Source organism: Vulpes lagopus, chromosome 22, assembly GCF_018345385.1.
Source record: "Vulpes lagopus strain Blue_001 chromosome 22, ASM1834538v1, whole genome shotgun sequence".
Classification (NCBI taxonomy): Eukaryota; Metazoa; Chordata; class Mammalia; order Carnivora; family Canidae; genus Vulpes; species Vulpes lagopus.
This window is the reverse complement of record NC_054845.1, coordinates 5,551,837-5,573,516: the sequence shown is the minus strand read 5'-3', so window position 1 is coordinate 5,573,516 and position 21,680 is coordinate 5,551,837. Positions and strand designations below refer to the sequence as shown.

The window sequence follows — 21,680 nt, the reverse complement described above, 5'->3', positions numbered from 1 at the left end:
CAGATCCTATCTAAGAATAAGGCTTTCATTTCATTGCTTTTCTCTGTCTTTCTGGTTTTCCATTTTATTGGCTTCTGCTTTAATATTTATTCTTTTCTTTTGCTTGTTTTAGATCAAATATACTCTTCTTTCTGTGGTTTCCTGAGGTGAAAGCTTAAATTATTGATTTCAGGTTTTTCTTTTCTAATCCATGCATTCACTGATATACATTTCCCACTAAGCACTGCTTTAGCTGCATAGCACAAATTTTGATATGTTGTATTGTATTTTCTTTTCCTTTAAAATATGTTCCAATTTCTCTTGAGACTTCCTCTTTAACTTATAGGTTATTTAAAAATACATTAATTTCAAATATTTGCTAATTTTTAAGGTGTCTTCTGCTACTGTTTCATAATTTGTAATTTAATTCCAATATACGTTGTATGATTCCAGTTGCTTTAAATTTGTTAAAGTTTGTTGTATAGTATAAATATGCTCTGTCTTTGTGAATGCTCCATGTGTACTTGAAAAAAATATATATTTTGTTATTATTGGGTAGAGGGCTCTTTAGATGTCAATTAGGTTGAGTTGTGTGATAGTATTTTCATATCTTCCACGCCCTTGCTAATTTGCTGTCTACTTATTGTCCCTTCAGTTCTATTAGTTTTGGCCTTATGTGTTTGGAGCTCTTTGCATAAGTATGTAGGATTATCATGTCTTCATGATAAATTGACCCTTTTATTACTATGTAATGTCTCGATCCTTGATAATTTTTCTTGTTCTGAAGTCTATACACAATTCAGCTTTCTTTTGATCAGTGTTTGCATGGTGTATCTTTTACCATGATTTTATTTAATATAAATATATTTAAAATGAGTATCTTGTAGACAGCATGCAGTCAGAGCTTATATTTTTTTTTCCAAATTGGTAATGTCTCTCCATTAATTACTATGTTTAGACAACTTTACACTTAATGTCCTTGGTATAACTGAATTTAGATTTACCATTTTATTATTTTTCTTTTTTGTTCTTACATCTGATTTTCATTGTTCTGCTTCTCATTCTATTGGATTATTTGAATAATCCACAAGTTTTAGTATTCCATTTTCATTATAATGCTTTGCATTATTTTTTAGTATAAATTCTTTACTTAGAGATAATATTTTACCATTTCAAATTAAAATGTAAAATGTAGACAACCATGTAGGTCTCCTTTACCCTCCTCTGGTTATGTTATTATAGTAGTCATCTGTATACTTTGAAGCTCTCCCAACTTAATGTTTTTGTCTCAACATTTATACATATTTTAAAGAAATCAAGAGAAGAAAAATAGTCTATTTACCTTTTCATTGCTCTTCTTTTCTTTATAAAATTTACTATGGTATCATTTCGCTTCTGAGTAAAGAACTTTTTTTTTTATAGAAAAATCTGCTGGCAAAGAATTTTCCTTTCCTTGATCTGAGAATGTCTTTATTTTGCCTTTATTCTTGAGGGATATATTTAGTGGATATAGAATTCTGTGTTGACAGTTCTTTTCATTCTACTAAGAATGTTCTGTGTTTGGGCTCTATGATTTGTGAGGCAAAATCTGAAGTCATCTGAATAAATGTCATCTATACATCTATAATATATCACTTTTCTCTGGTTGTTTTCAAAAATATTCTTTCAAATCTTTGGTTTTTAGCAGTTTGATTATAGTGTATCTGGATGTGTGCATTTTTGTGTGTTTTGTTTCTTAGTTTCTCCTTTTTTGAGGATTGCTCAGCTTTGTGAAACTGTAAATGTATGTGTTTCACTGAGTTTGAGAAAGTTTCAGCCATTATTTTTTCAAATATGTTTTCTGTATTAATCTCTTCCTCTCTTGGGACCCCGATCACATGAATATTAAACCTCTTTATATTTTTCTCACAGGTCTTGGAGGCTCTGTTTGTTTTATCTTTTTTCTCTCTCTCGTTAAGTGTTCAAATTGGATTATTTGTATGCATCTATCTTTTATTTTAAAGATTTTATTTATTTATTCATGAGAAACAGAGAGAGGCAGAGACACAGGCAGAGGGAGAAGCAGGCTCCATGCAAGGAGCCTGATGTGGGACTTGAGCCCAGAAACCCAAGATTACACCCTGGCCTGAAGGCAGGCACTCAACCACTGACCCACTCAGGCATCCCTGCATCTGTCTTTTAGATCACTGACCTTCCTGTATCATCTCCTTTCTGCTATTGAATCATTACATTGGAATTCTTATTTCAGATATTTTTTGGTTCTAAAATTTCCTTTTGGTTCTTTTTATTCTGTTTCTCTCCCTTTCCATTCATTTACTTATTTATAAATATTTTATATATTTAGAGTGAGAGCTTAAGCCAGGGGAAAGGCAGAGGCAGAGAGAGAGAATCCGCAAGGAGACTCCCCATTCAGCACAGAGCCTGCCACAGGGCTCAGTCCCATGGCCCATGAGATCACGGCCTGAGCAGAAATCAGGAGTCCAACGGTTAACCACCTGAGCCACCCAGGTGCCCCACCCATTTTTTTTTTTTTTTTAATGTTTGCCTTTACCTTTTGGAGAATGCTTATATTAACTTCTTTAATTTTTTTTTTCTGGTAGTTCCAACATCTTGCTTTTTCTTTGAGAATTAGTCATATTCTGGCTCTTTGTATGTCAAGTAATTTTGGATTGCACCCTGGACCTTTTGAAAATGAAATTCTGGTTCCTATTAAAATCTTCTGGATAAGACTGATTTTTGTTTTATAGTAGTCAAACAACTTGGTTAGTTGGTTGCCTTCTGTGGATGATGTTTCCAGTGTCAGCTCATAATTGAAAGCCTTTGCTATGCTGCCTAGATATACTTCTAAGAATGCATTACTCAGAGGTTAGTCTGGGACTTTGAGTTTATGTTGTAGCTCGAAGCTTTTGGTATGCTTCTTTGGATGTGTTTTACACATGCACAGCTTGATAGTGAGCTCAGAAGTTGCATCTGAATTAAGGAATTCTTTCTTTGGTCTGTCTCCTCCAGAATTTCTCCCTTACTTTCCATATCCCAGCGACCCCCTTTTCTGGATTTTTCTGTCCAAAATGGTTGTGTTCTCTGAGTTTCCGCTTCCTACACTTTTGTATAACACATGTCCATACTTGGGGCAAAGTGGTAAGAGGAAAAAAGAAAAATACTACAGTTCCCTCTGCTTTGGACTTTTTTTTTCCTGCCAAATTGATATATTGAGCTTAAGTCACCAATGTGGTGTCATTTGGAGGTACAACCTTGGGAGGAGGTTACAGGGACATGAGGGTGGAGTCTTGAATGGGGCTAGTGTCCTTAAGAGACACAGAGATGATCAATTTCTCATTGCCACGTGAGAAGGCGATGAGACGACTGCCATCTACAAACCAGGAGGCCCTCACCAATCACTGGATGTGCTGGAACCTTGATTCTGGCTTCCCAGCCTCCAGAACTATGAAAAATATCTGATATTTAAGCTACTCAGTCTACAGTCATTTGTTAGAATAGCCTGAGCAGATGAAGACACCTTGTACACAATGCACAGCACATGAGCCTTTGCTCAGCCCTGTTATCAAAGAGATTGGTTTCCTCTCAGTGTAGTAATGCCTGTGCTACCGCTGCTTCTGCATAGGATTACAGTTCTGTGGGTGGCATTGACCTGAGGACGGGGGCAGAAGAAAAAAGAGATTCCCCTGCCTCTCCCCCGCCCCACTCTCTGGCTCACACATGATTGTTTACTGTCTTCTAGTTTGAGTTTTTGCTCCCTGTGCCTACTGCCCAGGTCCCCCATTAGGCCCATTCTTTGACCAAAGCCAGAAAATGGAAAGGAAAAAACAAAACAACAACAAGAAACTGACTACCCCCCTTATTGGTCATTCCTCAAGTTCTAACTTTCTTCCCATTCACTTCTTATTATTTACTTTTTAGAATCTTTGAGTAAAATTTTGTATTTTGCCCAGAACCTTTCATTGTAACAGTGGAAGAGAAAGGCTGTGACAGACTTAGCCCAGCTTGATCAGCACCAGAATCCTTTGTTCCAAACTTGAGATGGTATTCTTTGGACTGGTATCCTCTATACAGGGATGATTGCTTTGAAAATACCTCTTTGGGAACATCTGGGTGGCTCAGGGGTTGAGCATCTGCCTTTGGCTCAGATAATGATCCTGGGGTCCTGGGATCAAGTCCCACATCAGGCTCTCTACAGGGAGCCTGCTTCTTCCTTTGCCTGTGTCTCTGTCTCTCTCTGTGTGTCCCTCATGAATTAATAAAAAAAACTCTCTTTAAAAAATGCCTGTTTTTTAGAATCTGTTAACCTGTATGAGGTTTGCTAGATGCTCTTTGTTGTTTACCTTCTGGTAGATTATCAAATTTTATTTGCTTTAGAGAAAAAGGATAAAGAAGAATCACTGTGGACATTTCCCTCAAAGAGTATCTAATTTAAATGAGTGATGCCATTAACAAATTTAAAAATTACCGTAATAGAATATGATCATTGTATCAGAGCACCACAAATGTAATCCAGATGAACTGCTGAAGAAGTTGACAGAAAAAGAGACTAGGATGGGCTTTGTATATTGTGTAACATTTGAGCTGACCCTGAAACACAACTAGGACTTGAACACGAAAGGATGAAGAAGTGCGTTTTGGACAAAGGAAGAGTGTAAATATGGGTGATTAAACATTGTGATTAAAAATTGTGAAGCAACAGAAGGCAGAGTGAGTCATTCAGTTTCTTAGGAAAGCATAACAGACAGAATCCTCCCAACTTAAAAATATTTCGAAAATGTGACAGAATGAAACTTACATATTTATAAGTCGTATTTCTTTATAATTTTCCTTCTCACTCCCTTTAGTTTCTTATGGAAATGTTTCTCTTTTTATTAGCTGATTACATCTAAGATACTGCACTACTCTTTTTGCCTCATTTCTTCTTAAATATAATTAATATTCTGATATGCACTGAATTATCCACAACCTCCCATTTGTACTTTGACTATATAACCCCCAATGTGACTATTTGGAGACTGGGCCTTTTTGGAGATAATTAATGATAGTGAGGTCAGAATAGTGGAGCCCTAATTCAATAGAACTGATGTCCTTATAATCGGAGATTAGAAAATACATTTCTGTTAGGATGGTCTGTGGTACTCCGTGTATCGCACACCATCTGAGCTGACCTTGAAACACGAGTAGGACTTGAACATGAAAGAATGAGGAAGAGGTGCATTTTGGACAAAGGAACAGTATGAACATGGGTATTGTGGTTAGAAATTGTGGAAGCAACAGAAGGAAGACGGAGTCATTCAATTTCAAGTTATTTCATTATATAACACTGATATTGGAGAACTAGACTATCTTCTTTCTAATATAAGCTACATGTTTGTTTTTTTTTTTATTCCAGGCTCTAACTTAAGTGTTAAAAAGGTGATTAATTCCATTTGGGACAAATTATCCTATAAAATTCTAAATGCATATTCTAAGGAGATGAAATTGAATAAACCACCCTGCTTCAGTCTCATGTTTTTTTGTTTTGTTTTTGCCCCAGTCATATTTTATTTTTCTCCTCCTGTTCTTCTAATGATCTGTGTCCATTTGCTGTGCTCACTTTTGAAGAGCATGGCTGCATCTTTAGGAAAGTGGCCAAAATTATGGCTTGTGTTTACTGAAGCTTCCAAGAAAAAGAACAGTAATCTCCAGGCTGAGTCCATTTCACACAATGCAGAAAGCTACCTGGCTAGATATCATTTGGCAATGGGAAATATTGGCTCTTTGTGACCCCACGGCACCCTGGAAAATAAACTACCTCGTGGTTTACTCCTCTTGCTCTTATCATAAAACAGGGAGCTGAGAATACAACAGGAAGTAGGAGCTCTCCCCGAGTGCAAAAACTGACTTTCAGAGAATATGTTTCTGTTTGTAAGAAGCTCACAAATATGTAATGAACTACAAATATGACATGAGATGTACAAGCACTTGAAACAAATACTGAGTTGATAGTTACATTAATGTTTTGGGGCCCAAGAGGTTTAGATGATTAAAATTAGGCTTTTTGCCTTATTTTTAAAAAACCATTATATCTTTAATGGCCTAGATTTCAAGGAGAGAGATAACGTCTCAATCCTTTCTCTTTTCCTCTTGTACAAGTGATAGCAAATTGAAGCCAGGAAACGGAGGGAACTCTTTCATAGTCACAGGAGTAATTAATGAAGGTCAGGGCCTAGTGAAGAATGAGAGTTGCCCAATTTGCAGTATTCTTAATGGTTAATTGCACTAACTAGCAAGAGCAGCAAATATTTCTTTTTCAAAAATGTAATTTAACCTTTACAGAATTGTAATTTTCCAAAAGGAGTAAAAGAAAATCTTGTGTTTGCCAAGTGATTTTTTTACAGTGTCGTTTAATAGCCTGTTCAATCTAAATGTCTCTGCTATAAGAGCATAGTTTCTAAAGATAAGTTAAAAAGTAAAATATTACTGTAAAGTATAAACTGTAAGAAAGTGATGTGTGTGTGACTAAGTAGCCTAGAGACAAGTCATGACTTGGCTAGCACTGTCTTTCTTCCCCCTTTCAGGAATGCAAGAAGATGGCCTCTGATGATAGATCCTCAAGGTCAGGCTAATAAATGGGTCAAGAACATGGAAAAAGCCAATAGTCTTCATGTGGTTAAATTAAATGATCCTGACTATGTCAGGACTCTGGAAAACTGCATCCAGTTTGGTACCCCTGGTATGTATGCAAATAATAATTATACTTTACAGAAATGCCTGGAGAAGGCACAATTAACCCAAAAGAATGAAGGTTTTTTTTCTTCTTTAAAAGATAGTTGTGCCAGATTCATCTTCAATAAATAATGACTTTGTTATGTCTTTCATTACTTATTGATAATTAATCGGGAACTCGAGATGATTGTTCTTGCCGGTTAGGTTGTTTTCTTTGTCCCAAGATTCATTTGCGATGCATCCTCTAATGTAGCTGTTTTCATTTTTGTCTGTGCTGTGCCACTCTGTAGTTCCTGTTACAACTCCACTTCTGCAATTAGAAGAGCCACTTGATATGCCAGGAGTATTTTAACACAACATTGGTCCAATTATCTATTTATTCTTCTTTCGATTGTCCTACCAAAGTGGCAGCAAACTGAATACACATTTCACATGGCTGACTATTATCTGCCACAATGGAGAGATTAGAAACATGACAAGGATTTTTCAGTAAAGCCCCATGTGCATGTCCCATTTGTCAAAACTAAATATTTATGATTTGAGTAAATTGGGGTTGTCACATTTTAAATCTATGTTACCTATCAAGTTTTGACTACTTGACCGAAAAAATACATGTAAGTATTATGAAACTACAGTGTATTTATCCCTAAAATGAGTTTAGCAAATCCCAGTTGCTATTAGAGCTAATACTGCGTGAAGAATTATAACAAATGTATCAGGTAGTCTCAGGCATTTTATTTTTGCATATCAACAATGAGCTAATACTGTTCTTTTTACTTTTGAACAGAGCTTGAAACTTTGTTTTTTTAAAGAAGATTTTTATTTCTTTTAGAGAGAGCATGAGCAGATTGGGGGGAAGGGGAGGAGGAGAGAAAGAATCCCAAACCCCAGGCCTACTCGGTGCTGAGCGCAGAGCCTGATGCAGAGCTCAGTCTCACAACCCTGAGAGGGTGACCTGAGCCAGTCAGGTGCTCAACCGGCTAAGCCACCCAGGCGCCCCTGACCAAGGTTTGAAAATTTCTACAAGATAAAATATAGTTGGCAAATTGAACACCAATAAAAAATAAATTTATTATTAAAAAAAAGATAAAATGTAAAAAAAGTATAAACACATTTGAAAACAAGTAGGAAAAGGGCAAGGGGGAGCTCTTTGCTACAACAATGTTAAAAGCTACAAATAAAGTTTTAAAAACTAGCATTTTATGACAACAAATGATATTTGTTCCCCAATATTTGATACCCGATATTTGGTACCCCTCTGTGTGGGCAACATTGCATTCATAGTTAAGAAAGAAACTTCCTAACTTCTACTGTGGTTGTATATGAGCATGTGACTATGGTCTGGCCACCAAGATGTAAGTAGAAGTGCCATTTGTGATTCTCAGGAAATATTTTTAAAGGATGTTTTCTCCTTTTCTGTTTTTTCTTTCTTTCTGATGGTGGGAATATGGATGTCATTTGAAAGGCCATTTCGGCCAAAAAGATCAAAGCCACATAATAAGAATAGCAAAGGAGCAAGATGTCCCAGCTTGGATCTCTGACAGCTCAGACACACTGTCCTTCAACCCGGGGCTGATTAGCTCAGGCTCCCTTTACCTGAGATAGAAAGCCTTTTTTTGTGTCACTTTTGTTGTGGGTTTTTAATCACTTGGAGCTGTACTGAATTGTAAATAACGTACACAATAAGAAAATGGGCAAGTATACTGATATATAATGTTAAGAGGGAAAAAATGTAATTAGACAAAGAACATCTAAAACATCAAGCCTTGGATACGAATTTTAACTATTTTTTACCTATCAAATTGTAAAAGTCATGAATGTAGTATTTAACATCAGCAGTCTGACACAGTCGTTAAAGGAACTGTGTAAGGAATCATACTGCTTAGTTCAAGTATCTGCTTTGCCATTTACTAGATGATTTAACTGAAAATTTTAGCTCCGTTGCCTTGCCCCAGTTTGCCCATATGTAAAACTGGGGTAACAATATTCCATGCTTTTTAAAGCATTTGAGGATGAGAAAATAAAATGTCAACACGGTGCCTAGCATTTCTAAGTATATTATTATATAAAAAGTTTAAAAAGAAAAAAAAAAAGTGCTCATTGCAACTCTGAAATTTCTGCAGCCATTCAGGAAAGTAATTTGGCAATATAAATAGCCTTTAAATTAATTGCGCTTCTAGGACTCCAGCTTGATTAAGTAATCAGAGATGAACACAAGGGTTTATTCAAAAAGATGTTCGCTGTAGCATTATTAACAATAGAAAAATGGAAGCAATCTAAATAATAGATTAATGTATTTAATCCATTATAATGCACTCATATTATTTAACTACAAAAAATAATCATTTTATTCAAGCAGAAAATGAAAATGAATTTTAAAATTATCTGGCATGCCTGCTTTGGTTAATTAAGATCTCGCTGCTGAAGGAGATTGACAAGACAATTTTAGGGATCCGTTTAGCCAAGAGCAACCTCTGGGAAGGAGCAGTATATGTCTGCAATAAAGGTTCAAATACCTGTCATCTCAGTGCTCTATGATTCCTCTTTCCCTTCAAGCTTGCATACCCAGACCCCCAAAGGACTTGTGAAAACACCGCTACTCAAGGTTGGCCTCAGTAGCACCCCAAACACCAAAATATAAGAAGACTAATTTGGCAAATGTATCCTGAGCCTTAACAATGTCACTGATCTTTCTTCCAGGGATTCCCCTACTAGAATGCTATCATAAGAAAGTATTTGTAGGCACAAAGTTTTTGTATACAGAGTTATTTATAATAAGAACAGAAAGCAATCCAAATATCTAACCATAGAGAATTGACTTAAAAAATGAGATAAAATTAATATGAGACTATTATGCCGTGATTAAAAGTATGTTTGTTGGTTTTAATTGGAATGTTTATGGTATAATGTCAAGCAAAGTGATTGGGATGCAAAATTAGATACATTGTTTAGTCTCAATTGTGCATAGAAAAAGATAAATAAAAATACCGAAGAGAAAAATTTATTCAGCAATTATCATACTTTTGTGTCATTTTTCTACCAAACTATATATGAATGAGTCAATTATCTAAAACATTTAAAAGAGTCAATTATCTAAAACATTCAAAAGATAAGCTGAGCCAAACTAAAAATTTTAAGAGTTTATTTGAGCAAAAATTAGTTGGAATTGGGCAGCGCCAAACAGGAAGTGGTTAGGGTACTGCAGTGACCAGAGCTGGGGAGAGGGAGCAAGCCAGGAAAAAGGAAATTATTCAGTTGACCATGGCTTAAAACCTAAGTGGCTGTTTGCAGTTGGTTATCCTTGGGATTCTGATTTTGATTTGATTTTGTAACCTTGCGACATTTGTAAGCTTAGATTTTGGTTTCCTTATTTAGGTCACAGTAGCGTGAGAGCCAGCTCCGTCTAATGGCCTCCTCATTTTAACACTTTTATTCTTCCCTACATTTTTCACATGTTCCACAATAAGCAGGAGTCACTTTCATACTTAAGAATATAATAACCATTTGAAAACTACAACCCGAAATGCTTATTCTCTGGTGCCTCAGACAGATAGACCTCACCGCCATCACACTTGAGCACCTAGTGCGGAGCCCCACATAGGCCAAGAAGGATGGAAGGAGGCAAAGTGACCAGACCCACCAGTTACGCTCATCCCACAGGCATCCTATGATTTGTATGATATTGCTTCCTTAGAGGACAAAAATAAATTTATAGGTAATGAGGCCTAACAGCAATCTAGAAGCTGAGAGAATTTGGAGGGTTGAATGTTTACAGTCAGTATTTAAAATAACATGGTCTCTTTTTCTCATTTTACTCCAGTGCTGCTAGAAAATGTCGGAGAAGAGCTAGATCCTATTCTGGAACCTCTTCTACTAAAGCAGACCTTTAAGCAGGGTGGGAGTACATGTATCCGACTTGGGGACTCTACCATTGAATACGCGCCGGATTTCCGCTTCTATATTACTACCAAGCTAAGAAATCCTCATTATCTTCCTGAAACATCAGTAAAGGCCAGTACCTAAAGTGAATGTTTCTTTATTGAATTTTACAATTAATGACTTTATTTTCCTCCTAAGCCGTAAGAAGGACAGGTCTTCCTAAGAAAAATAGATTTTGTCCTTTTTTGGCATTTCCTGAAATTGCTATAATAATTTCCAAGTGTTTGTGTGTGCATGTAAGTAATAAAGGAGCCTTCAGTATGCAGTGGGGGGGGAAAAAAGACTTTTGAGAATCTAATTTCTATGATTGATATTATCCTTAGAATCTCATTGTTAAGCAGAGATGACATATATGCACCTCCTTTGTAATAAATGATAATATGCTAATTCTTGGCATTGGAATTAACAAAAATCCATTCTTCTTTCTCAGAATGAGGTTGCTGTTATCTGATTTTATATAGTGACTTACAAGAACTGATCGTGATCACTGGTTCTTTGAAAATACTAGAAATTCCTTTCGAGAGCAAAGTTAGTTTTAAGTTTTAGTCAATGACTGAAATCACTTGAGACGTTGATCTGCAACTGAACTCATGGAGGTCATTCCATTTTTTATTCCCGAATCTTGGCGCTTGATAAATGTTTGTGGAATGAGCGAGGGAGAAAGGGATAACTTTCATTTACAGCTAGCCGGAGAGGACATTAAGAAATGTTGATTCAGATTTTGAAAGTCACATATGGAGACAAGATTTGGCTAGTGAGTTCAAAAACTGTCTCAACTAGAGATATTTAAATTAAGGTAGGCATCTTTCTACAGAGGCAGAGGAAGCACAAAGGTGCTATAATTCATTCCCTCCAAGATGAATAAATATGGTCACTGTTCCCAAGAGGTTTACGTTGTAAATAATGTGTATGTAGAGTGACCCTATTTACGACTGGGAAACACAGGCGCTCACAATTGGAGGCATACTTTAGCCTGGACATTCAGAGAAGCCAGGAAGACTGAGGGAAAGTGGGGTCACCCTTGAGATTAGTTTTTAAAACAGGATGTTACAATACGGAAATTCTTGGTCACTATTTTAACTAATTAAAATGTTCTCTAAACACCAAAAATTGCGTATTGCCTGGTTATCTATTAGGAGGGGTTTGTAACTAGTAGTTATTAAGAACATGGATTCTGGAGCTTTGTTCAAATTCTAGCTTTATCACTTGCCAATTGTGTGATGTTAGCCAAGTTATTTAATCTCTCTGTGCCTCCATTCCTTAGTCTAGAAACCGGGAATAAGAAATCTCCATCTCATAGAACAGTATAAAGACTAAAGTCATCTATGCGAAGGCTTAGAATAAGACCCAGCACAGGGTTAAATGAGTGTTAATGATTAGAATTGTTATTTAACTTTTAAACATAAGTGAGAAAGAATGAAACATAAAATGAAATGTTAAAATTCCAGAGCTGTGGTTTTTTTTTTTAATGGATGACATGAAAAACCATTTATACCTTTCAGTGAGATCTATGAAAATTTCACAAATAACGAATAATTCTTAGTTCATCAGTAACTAGTTATAGAAGTTATAAACCGCTGTGGGAAGGAAACTGATCTATGATTCACTATCGAAATCCTTAAGATCCCTAGGGTGTCTTATTGCTTCATTATTTTTAATTGCTGGGATTGATTAAACAGGGATTAGAAAACATAGTGAGGCAGTTACTTGCTTTCATTTACAAATTAAAATACTTCCTCTAAATCCTATTTTTAGGATCTTTTATGTACCTTTGCTTTCAAAAGTTCCCAAGGGATGATATCATGCTGCTATAATCCTTTTGAATCTAAATGAAAGTAAAATTATGAAATCATATGTTATATAATTTGAAATGTTTCTATGTTATTATTTGTTTGAATGTTTATTGTTATTCGTGAGTGAATGCCTAGATTTACAAAATCTTGATCTCATAAGATCCCGCATTAATGGACTATGAATGAATACCTCTTTGTGTCTGAACACAAGAAGGTAAAAGTTGTAAAACATGTATTTGGCTCAATACTAGGACTATGGTTTGGGCATTAAAGAAAAAATAACTTCCGTACTTGGTTTCTCATGTCAGAAGGGAAAAATTCTTGAAAGCTTTATTTTTCCCCATGAATAAATGCCAAAGCCGGAGAGCATTACAAAATAATATTTAATGAGTTTTTTTAATTGTTCGATTTTAGGAATTTCTTATTATCCCATCTAAGTTTATGATTATGCTCATGTAATCTATCCCTAGTGGTATCCAAGGCCCACCAAGGGTCAAGTGAAGGGGGGCAAGTGTAACCTAGACAAAACCGCCATGGAGAAGGTACTGGGTTTGGGCAGAGGTGGGGGTCACCTGCCTAGGGGCACTTTACACTTTCAGATCACAGGTGGGACATTTTCTTACAAAAACAGAATCACCCTATTCTTGCAGAGGGAACCTCCTCAAATTCTCTTGCTAGGCAAGGGGGGGAAACCTAAAGTCTCCCACCAACGGCCCGAGCTGAAGCCCCTGCAGATACTTCACAGCCAGCTTGCATGGGATTTCACCATCAGTTCAGCAGAGCAGAAATGAAAGGCACATGAAAGGAGGCATGGGAGGTGACGTTGAAGACCTAAGGGTAGACCTCAACTCAAGACACAAGGGCAGAGGGCAGGCAGATTGCAAAAGAGATGTGTAAAAAGGCTGGAGTGGAGGGTGGGGGTCAAATTAAGCAACAGTCAAGTAAGTGTTTATTGATCTGTGGGTTCGTTGATGACCAGAGCCAGGAAGTTTTTCTAGCTTATTGCTGTGTGTATTGATGAGTGTGTGGAGGCTGGGATGAGAGCAGGTTGTAGAGCACTGGGGAATGGAATGAGACTGAGACGGAAAGCACATATGAATACCATTATCACTAAGTATAGTTGTGAAGGCCCAGAGAGAGATCATTCCATTGCTGGAAGGGATTGTAGGGGGAGCAAGAGAATGACTTATTTATTTGCTTTGTGGAAGAGAGACCTTAGCGTGATTACTTTCCCACTTCCTGGAAAGAACCAGGGGAGGAGGAACTTTAAGATGTAGGAAAGAGAGCCTATAGGAGTCATTACAGACAGAGAGAAAGTAGGTGTTGAGAGACTGCACCTTGATGGACACCATTAAAACCGTGCATTCCCTCGTTCACAATAGTGACTGGTCATATTGTCGTATGATCGTATAATCGGCCGCATTATAATATTCTATTGTATATCATGCGTTACCTAGTATGTGATATGATCATCACATTGTAAATATCATGTATACTCATGACAGGTAATGACAGTGTTCTTTTTCCCTCTATCTCACTTGATAAGATTTCCTTTACTTTTTGACACCGTTAGGAACCCTAACATGTAAATCAGCTCGTCCAGCCAGGATGAAGGGTAGTTTCCAACCTGATTCCAATTGACTTGGGGATTTATTCATTCATGAGAAACAGAGAAGGGGGGGTGGGGAGGCAGAGACACAGGTAGAGGGAGAAGCAGGCTCCATGCAGGGAGCCCAACGTGGGATTCGATCCCAGGTCTCCAGGATCACACCCTGGGCTGAAGGTGGCGCTAAACCGCTGAGATCCCCAGGCTGCCCTGACTTGTGGATTAAGCAGTTTCTCAACAATTGGATCATTCGAAATTGGAATAAATTGATCACCAAACAAAACCTTTTGAAATATTATGTTTATGACTATAAGAAACGTCTACAAATTTCACTTGTCACATATACTACTATAGTAACAAGTCTATTTTAAGGTCAGAACTTAAAAAAGCAGAGGCTTTCTCAGTAAAACAACCGTGCAATTCTTGTATATTCTTTCATTTACAGGTAACATTATTAAACTTCATGATCACTTCTGAGGGAATGCAAGATCAGCTATTGGGAATTGTGGTGGCACGAGAGAGGCCAGACCTTGAAGAAGAAAAGCAAGCCTTGATACTACAAGGAGCTGAAAACAAAAGGTTTCCAACATTATAAAACACGGAATTGTTGGGGCAACTGGGTGGCTCAGCCAGTTAAGCACTGGACTCTTGATTTCAGCTCAGGTCGTGATCTCAGGCTCCGTGCTCAGCAGAGTCTGCTTACGATTCTCTCTTCCCCCACCTCCCATCCTCACCTACTCATACATGTTCACGTGTGCTCTCAGTCTCTCTTTCTTTCTCTCTAGAACAAAGCAAAACACAGGATTGTTCTTACTTGTTTCAAGATCACTTAGAATGGATTAAAGTACATGTTAAAGATCTATTTTGTTAGATTTAGCAGATGCATCGAAGGGGAAGATTTAAGAGGAAAAGATAAGGCATCCCAATGCCTTGGTGTTCATGTAGAAAACTGCCTAAGAGTATATTTCTATATACAAGTTCTCAGCCCCTGGAAGCCCTGGAAGGTCTACCACCAATCAAGGCAATGTATTTTCAAAAGTTGTAGTATTCATTATGTAATTGATGTTATCTGTTTTCCCCAGAGCACAGTCCAAGTGGACACTCTGCATCCCAGTTTCTGCTCATGGTATCTCTAGCATAGGCACCAAGGCTGAAGCTCCAGGAGTCATGAAAAATTTTAGAAAATAAATGGAGCGATGCTTTCATTCACTCAGGGCTGAGATACTTGATGGGCTTACACCTCTCCCTCTAGTTACCACGCAAATGATGGTTGGGAAGAGAAGTGGAGCAGAAAGGCCTGTCTTTCTGACATTTTGCAAGATAAGAAATTAATTATACAATATCACCGTTACGGGTATTTGTCACAAAGTGATGCATTTCTTGGGTTACAAGCTCTTTGTTTCTCCTACAAGAATGTGTGCGTGAAGGGATTTTAAATGATTTCTTTTTTCTTCTGCGAAAATTGTGTTTTATTCCAGGCAGTTAAAGGAAATAGAGGACAAGATTTTAGAAGTTCTTTCATCTTCTGAAGGCAATATATTAGAAGATGAAACTGCTATTAAGATATTATCTTCCTCCAAGGCTTTGGCTAATGAGATTTCTCAAAAGCAGGAAGTAGCTGAAGAGACAGAGAAGAAGATTGATAGCACTCGCATGGGCTATCGGCCTATCGCCATCCATTCCACCATCCTGTTCTTCTCTATTGCCGACCTAGCTAACATCGAGCCCATGTACCAATACTCACTGACCTGGTTTATTAATCTTTATATCCTGTCTATCGAAAATTCAGAGAAATCAGAAATTTTAGTAAAAAGGTATGGAAAAGAAATACTATTTATTACTGACTGATGCATGAAAATTCAATAGTAATTGGTGGCTCTCACTGTTGTTACAGAAATGCCGTGAGCATGACTCTTATGGCTAACGTGGGCTTGATTAATCATCGTGCTAGAAATAAATTTGAGGGTGAGAAAAGGAATAAGTGTGGCCAAATTCAGCCTGCCAGGAAGTCGTTTACAGGGAGATAGGATTATAATGTCATTCTAAAGGGAGGAAACACTTATCTCTGCTTATCATTTACCAAAAGTATTTGTGATTGGAGGTTTGGAAAGAATGGTTAAGACCTTGAAAAGACAGGACTCTTACCCTCTGGAAACTCGCATTCCAAAAGTCACATAGTTACAGTTTGTCAAGTAACAGGGTTTTAAAAAATACCTTGTTGTGATTAGTTGGGTTATTCTTATTTACGTAAAATACCTTATTTTCCAGTTGGCTATCGTAATAAATAAAGGGATTAGGACCTTACGTAACACTAAATTTATGAGAGAGTAGAATTTCATTTATTATCAGGTAAGTTTTAGTTTGGTATTAAAACATATTTTTAATGAGCTCTAACACGAAATTACCTCTTGAACAAAGAAAATTGCTCATTGCAATCACTGCACTCTCCAACTTTATTGATCAGTAGGAAGCTAGGTACTTCAGTTTCTTGACTGCTCATACCCACAAAGGAAATTCAATTTAATACTTATCACTTGGCAGTGAAGAATTGTTAGAGATTCAAAATGAGAACCTCCTGACAATCTGAATTGAATTCCTTTCATTTACCATGTAGAGCTCTGCTAAATTTTGAATATTCTTAAACTGAGTAGTTTCTTGTTAGTATCATTATTTTACAACCTTGAATTTGAGATCAATAAAGGTGTAAAGACTGGCACATGGCTTAGCATACAATTTCTCAGCTGTCTGCCCATGAGAAATAGGAGGTGGACATCTTCAAGAAGACACATGTGATGGTGGAGTTTAAAGTATGTTTTAATATTATGATATTTGAAAAATGTTTCGTTTATTTCTCTATTCCTTCCAGAATCTGAAATTTTCAAGGGTAGGAGGGATTACTGAAATAGAGAAAATAAAATTTTTTAGTTCCCTTTCTTCGAATCATTCCCAGCCATGTGCATTGTTAGTTAATCAAACAAGCATGTCTGGTTTTCATACTAGGTTCTGAGTTCCCTGAGATAAGGGTTTTGGCGGTTTTGTTTGTTTTTCTAATATTCCCAGAACTTATCACAGTACTGATCACATGGAGCCACAATAGCAAACAATGTTTTGTTTTTCACTGCAGTTCTTTTTCTCTACCTTTTTAAAACCAGGTCACCCAAATATTATCATCTTAAGTACTTTTAAATTGAAATATTTGCTGGACGGACGCCTGGGTGGCTCAGTTGTTGAGTGTCTGCCTTCAGGTCAGGGCATGATCCTGGAGTCCCGGGATGGAGTCCCACATAGGACTCCCAGCGTGGAGCCTGCTTCTCCCTCTCCTGTGTCTCTACCTCTCTCTCTCTGTCTCTCATGAATAAATAAATAAAATCCTAAAAAAAAAAAAAAAAAAAAAAAAAGGTATTTGCTGGAATCTAGAGAAGAAAATTTCTTTGCTCTGCTGCTTAAAGACATGTTTTATATACAAGAGTTAAAAATCAGAAAAATTTTTTGCTTTACAACTAATTATTGGTTCCTTTATTATGACTTGTTTCATCAAATTAGAACTCATCCACACATATGACATGTTTCTTCATAACTATGACTATAGTCCCTTATGATTTATGGAAAATCAAATCCTTTTACCCAGATACGAGATTAGGATGAAATCTAGAAAATAAAATGTGTCTTTTTTACTTAAAATCCCTTAATTTTAATACAGTGAAAATCCCATTCATGACTCTAGTGAGCCTGAAAGTATAATTCTGGAACCAACTAAAGAGTAAATAGGAAAGCATATTTGAAAACTTTCACAGAAATTGTTAGTATACACTCAGAAGCATGCAGAAATCAGAGTATTTGCTCAACTTTCATGACTGAGCAAACCTGTGTAACTAGCACCTGGATCAAGACCCAGAAGGTTACCGACAGCCCAGAAACCCCACTTTGTGTCCCCTTCTAGAAACTAACCGAACCTCCTCCACCAAGCTAAAGTCGGTCCTGATTTCCAACACCATAAATTAGTTTTGCCTGTTGTAGCAGATCTTCATGAATGGGATCACAGTGTGTGCGCTTGTTTGTCTGGCATCTTATACTCAACGTTTCATTTGTGAAATTCATAGTGTTTTGTGTAGTGCAGTGGTTTATTCACTTCCATTGTGCTGGTATATTGTTGCAGAAGTATCCAAGCAAAATATTTTCTCAACCCAGAAATTTTCCTTACAAAGGTAGTAGAGAAAGGGACACGTTTATCATGCGGTACCATTAAACCAGAATGTGTTGCACATCACAGGCAGTCCACTAAGAGACTGCAAAAAGGCAGAAATCTCATCCCAAATTTATCTGCTAATTGAAGTGACCATCTGTGCTAGCAAACTGGCTTGAGCCAGAGGAGAACCACACGTGATTTGTGGAGGCATTCCCTTTTCCCACGTCCTGGCCACCACCTATTATCTCTTGCCTTCTGTTAGGAGGGGAGGTGATCTCTCGTGGTGTTGATCTGCATTTCCCTGGTAATTAGTGATGCTGAGCAGCTTTTCACGTGCCTGTTACCTATTCTGATGTCCTCTTTAGGAAAATGTCTATTCAGGTCTTCTGCCCATTTTTAAGTCAGATTGTTTTTGTGTTATTGCTAGCTCTTTGTATATTTTGCACCTTAATTCTTAATCTGACATACGGTTTGCAAAAATTTTCTCTCATGGTTGCCCTTTGTTTTGTTTTCCTTTGGGGTTTTTTTTGTTTGCTCGTTTTGAAGTGTAGTTAACACACAATGTTGCATTAGTTTCAGGTGTACAACACAGTGATTCGGTTTCTCTAGATGTAGTGCTCACCGCGAGTGTAGCTCCCATCTGTCACCGTACAACGCTGTTGCAATGCCACTGACTTACTCCCTATGCGGTACCTTTTATTCCCATGACTTACTCATTCCATAACTGGAAACCTGTATCTCCCACTCCCCTTCACCCATTTTGCCCATCCTCCCAACACCCTCCCCTCTGGCAACCATCACTTCTCTGTATTTATGGGTCTGTTTCTGCATTTTGTTTGTTTGGTTTGTTTTTTAGATTCCACATAAGAGTAAAATCTTATGGTATCTGTCTTTGTCCAACTTATTTCACTTAGCATCATATCCTCTAGGTCCCTCCATGTCATTACAAATGGCAAGAGCTCATTCTTTTCTATGGCTGAGGAATAGTCCATTGTATCTATATGTATACCCCCCATTTTCTCTATCCATCCATCCGTCAATAAGCACTTGGGTTGCTTCTATATCTTGGCTCTTGTAAATAATGCAGCAGTAAACATAGAGGTGTATATATCTTTTCAAATTACTGTTTTCATTTTCTTTGGGTAAATACCTAATAGTGGAATTACTATTTTAAAATTTTTATTTTAAGGTTTTTGAGGAACTTCCTTACTGTTTTCCACAGTGGCTGTGCCACTCTACATTCCCATCAGCAGGGCACAGGGTTCCTTTTGTTCTACATCCTTACCAACACTTCTTATTTTTCTGATTCTAGTTATGCTGAAAAGTGCCCAGTGATACCTCATTGTGGTTTTGATTTGCGTTTCCTGGGTGATTAGTGATGTTGAGCATCTTTTCATGTGTCTGTTTGACATCTGTATGTCTTTGGAAAAATGTCTGTTCAGATCCTCTGCCTATTTTTAATCAGGTTATTTGGGTTTTTGGTTTTAAGCTGTATAAGTTGTTTATATATTTTGCATAGTAATCCCTCATCAGACGTATCATATGTGCGTAACTTCTCCCGTTCACTGGGCTGCCTTTTTGTGTTGATGATAGCTGTCTTCACTGTGCTTCATTCTTTGTTTATTTTTTTTAATTTCTGTAGTCCTAATAGTTCATTTTTGGTTTGGTTTCCCTTGCCCAAGGAGACATATCTGGAAAAATGTTGCTAAGGCCAATATGAAAGAAATTACTGCCTGTTTTCTTCTAGTTTTATGGTTCCAGGTCTCACATTGAGATCTTTAATCCATTATGAGTTTACTTTTGGTGTAAGAAAATGGCCCAGTTTCATTCTTCTACAAGTCGCTGTCCAGTTTTCCCAGCACCGTTAGTTGAAAAGACTGTCTTTTCCCCCGTTGTGTATTTTTGCCTCCTTTGTCACAGATTAATTGCCCATATAAGCATAGGTTTATTTCTTGGCACTATTTAGTTAATTGTTTCTTTTGCTGTGCAGAAGCTTTTGGGTTTGAATTAGTCCCATTTATTGATTTTTGCTTATGTTTGTGCTTTTGGTGTCATGTTCAAGAAAATCATTGCTGGAATCAACATTGATAGGTTTCTTCCCTATGTTTTCTTCTAGGAGTTTTAAGGTATCAGGTCTTAAGTTTACATCTTTGACCCATTGGGAGTTGATTTTTATAAGTGGCATGCTATGGGTGTCTATTTTCATTCTCCTGCATGTACATGGTCTGCCATTTGTGACATTGATTGACATTGACATTGTATACACATCAATATGTCATATATATATATTGTATATATGTATATATGGTAACATTGGTTACCACACTGTGCTAACCAAGATAAATCAGAAAAAGAAAAGTACTGTGGATACCCCTTATATGTGGAATCAGAAAAAAATTCATACCTCTAAAAACAAAAAACAACAACAGTAAAATGGTGGTTGCCAGGAGGAGGGGGTAGGTAGGATGAACTGATGGTGTTTAATGGTATAAACTTATAGCAACTAGTAAAATTATCTCTTATTTCCTTTTACGGAAACATATTTCATTTTTGTTTACCTTCTAATATTTTTATTCATAATAATTCTTACTTAACTATTATACGGAACATATATTATGACTGCTATGACATAGCCATATATATAAATATGTATACTGTGAAATAGCCATCGTAATTTGGATCACCTGTTTTTTTTTTATCAAATTTTTAATTAGTAAAATAAATACCTGTAGCAAAAAAACACATAAGTACAGAAACAAAAATCTAACAAAGATATAGCTTTGTTACAGGGACCAAAGTAAAATCTCTCTCAGAAAACTATGTAAGTGTATACACACACATGCACAGTTTCCTTTTTCTTTTCCTTCCACCTCTATCAAGATAATTTTTCCCATGTTATTAAAGACTCTTCTGAAACATAATTTTTAGTGGTTGCACAATACACCATTTTATGAATGTGCCATAATTTTCTTATTGTAAGATTCAAAAGTAATCTCCAGCTTTCAAATTATAAATAATATTACAATAAATAAAAACATCCACATTGTTAATTATTTCTATAGGCTAGAACCCCCAAATTAGGACAAAGGTAGTTACTTCTTTCAGAACCTTGGATAGTTATTCAAATATACAACTCTATTGGAGTGACACAAATGATCTTATAACCCTGTCTCATGCATCAGCATTGAAAATGATCATTTTTATCTACTTTTTCACTGTAACAGATTATTAAAAAATTGTATTTTAATCTACATTTTTACCACTAATGAGTCTGAACTTGAATTTCTAATACCAGTGACCCTTATAATTTTCCCCTCAATCTTCCTCTCTATAAGCGGAAATTTGTTTTAAGGTGCATTTTTATTTTATTTTAGAAAGACCAAATCTGAGCTACCCTGTATTAATTGCACTGTTACAGATGAGACAAATTAAATGCCGAGTGTGAAAAGACCATGATTAGCATAAAAAT

General features: G+C 36.7%; 1 protein-coding gene across 1 annotated transcript in view; it reads left to right on the top strand.

Moving 5' to 3' along the window:
* DNAH7 (dynein axonemal heavy chain 7) overlaps positions 1-21,680 on the top strand; it is a 226,933-nt gene that overhangs the window by 153,519 nt on the left and 51,734 nt on the right. Inside the window, exons 48-51 of the mRNA XM_041737735.1 lie at positions 6,540-6,694; positions 10,508-10,698; positions 14,471-14,604; positions 15,504-15,839. Of these exons, the coding sequence (XP_041593669.1) occupies positions 6,540-6,694; positions 10,508-10,698; positions 14,471-14,604; positions 15,504-15,839 (816 nt within the window). The remainder of the gene's footprint in view (positions 1-6,539; positions 6,695-10,507; positions 10,699-14,470; positions 14,605-15,503; positions 15,840-21,680) is intronic.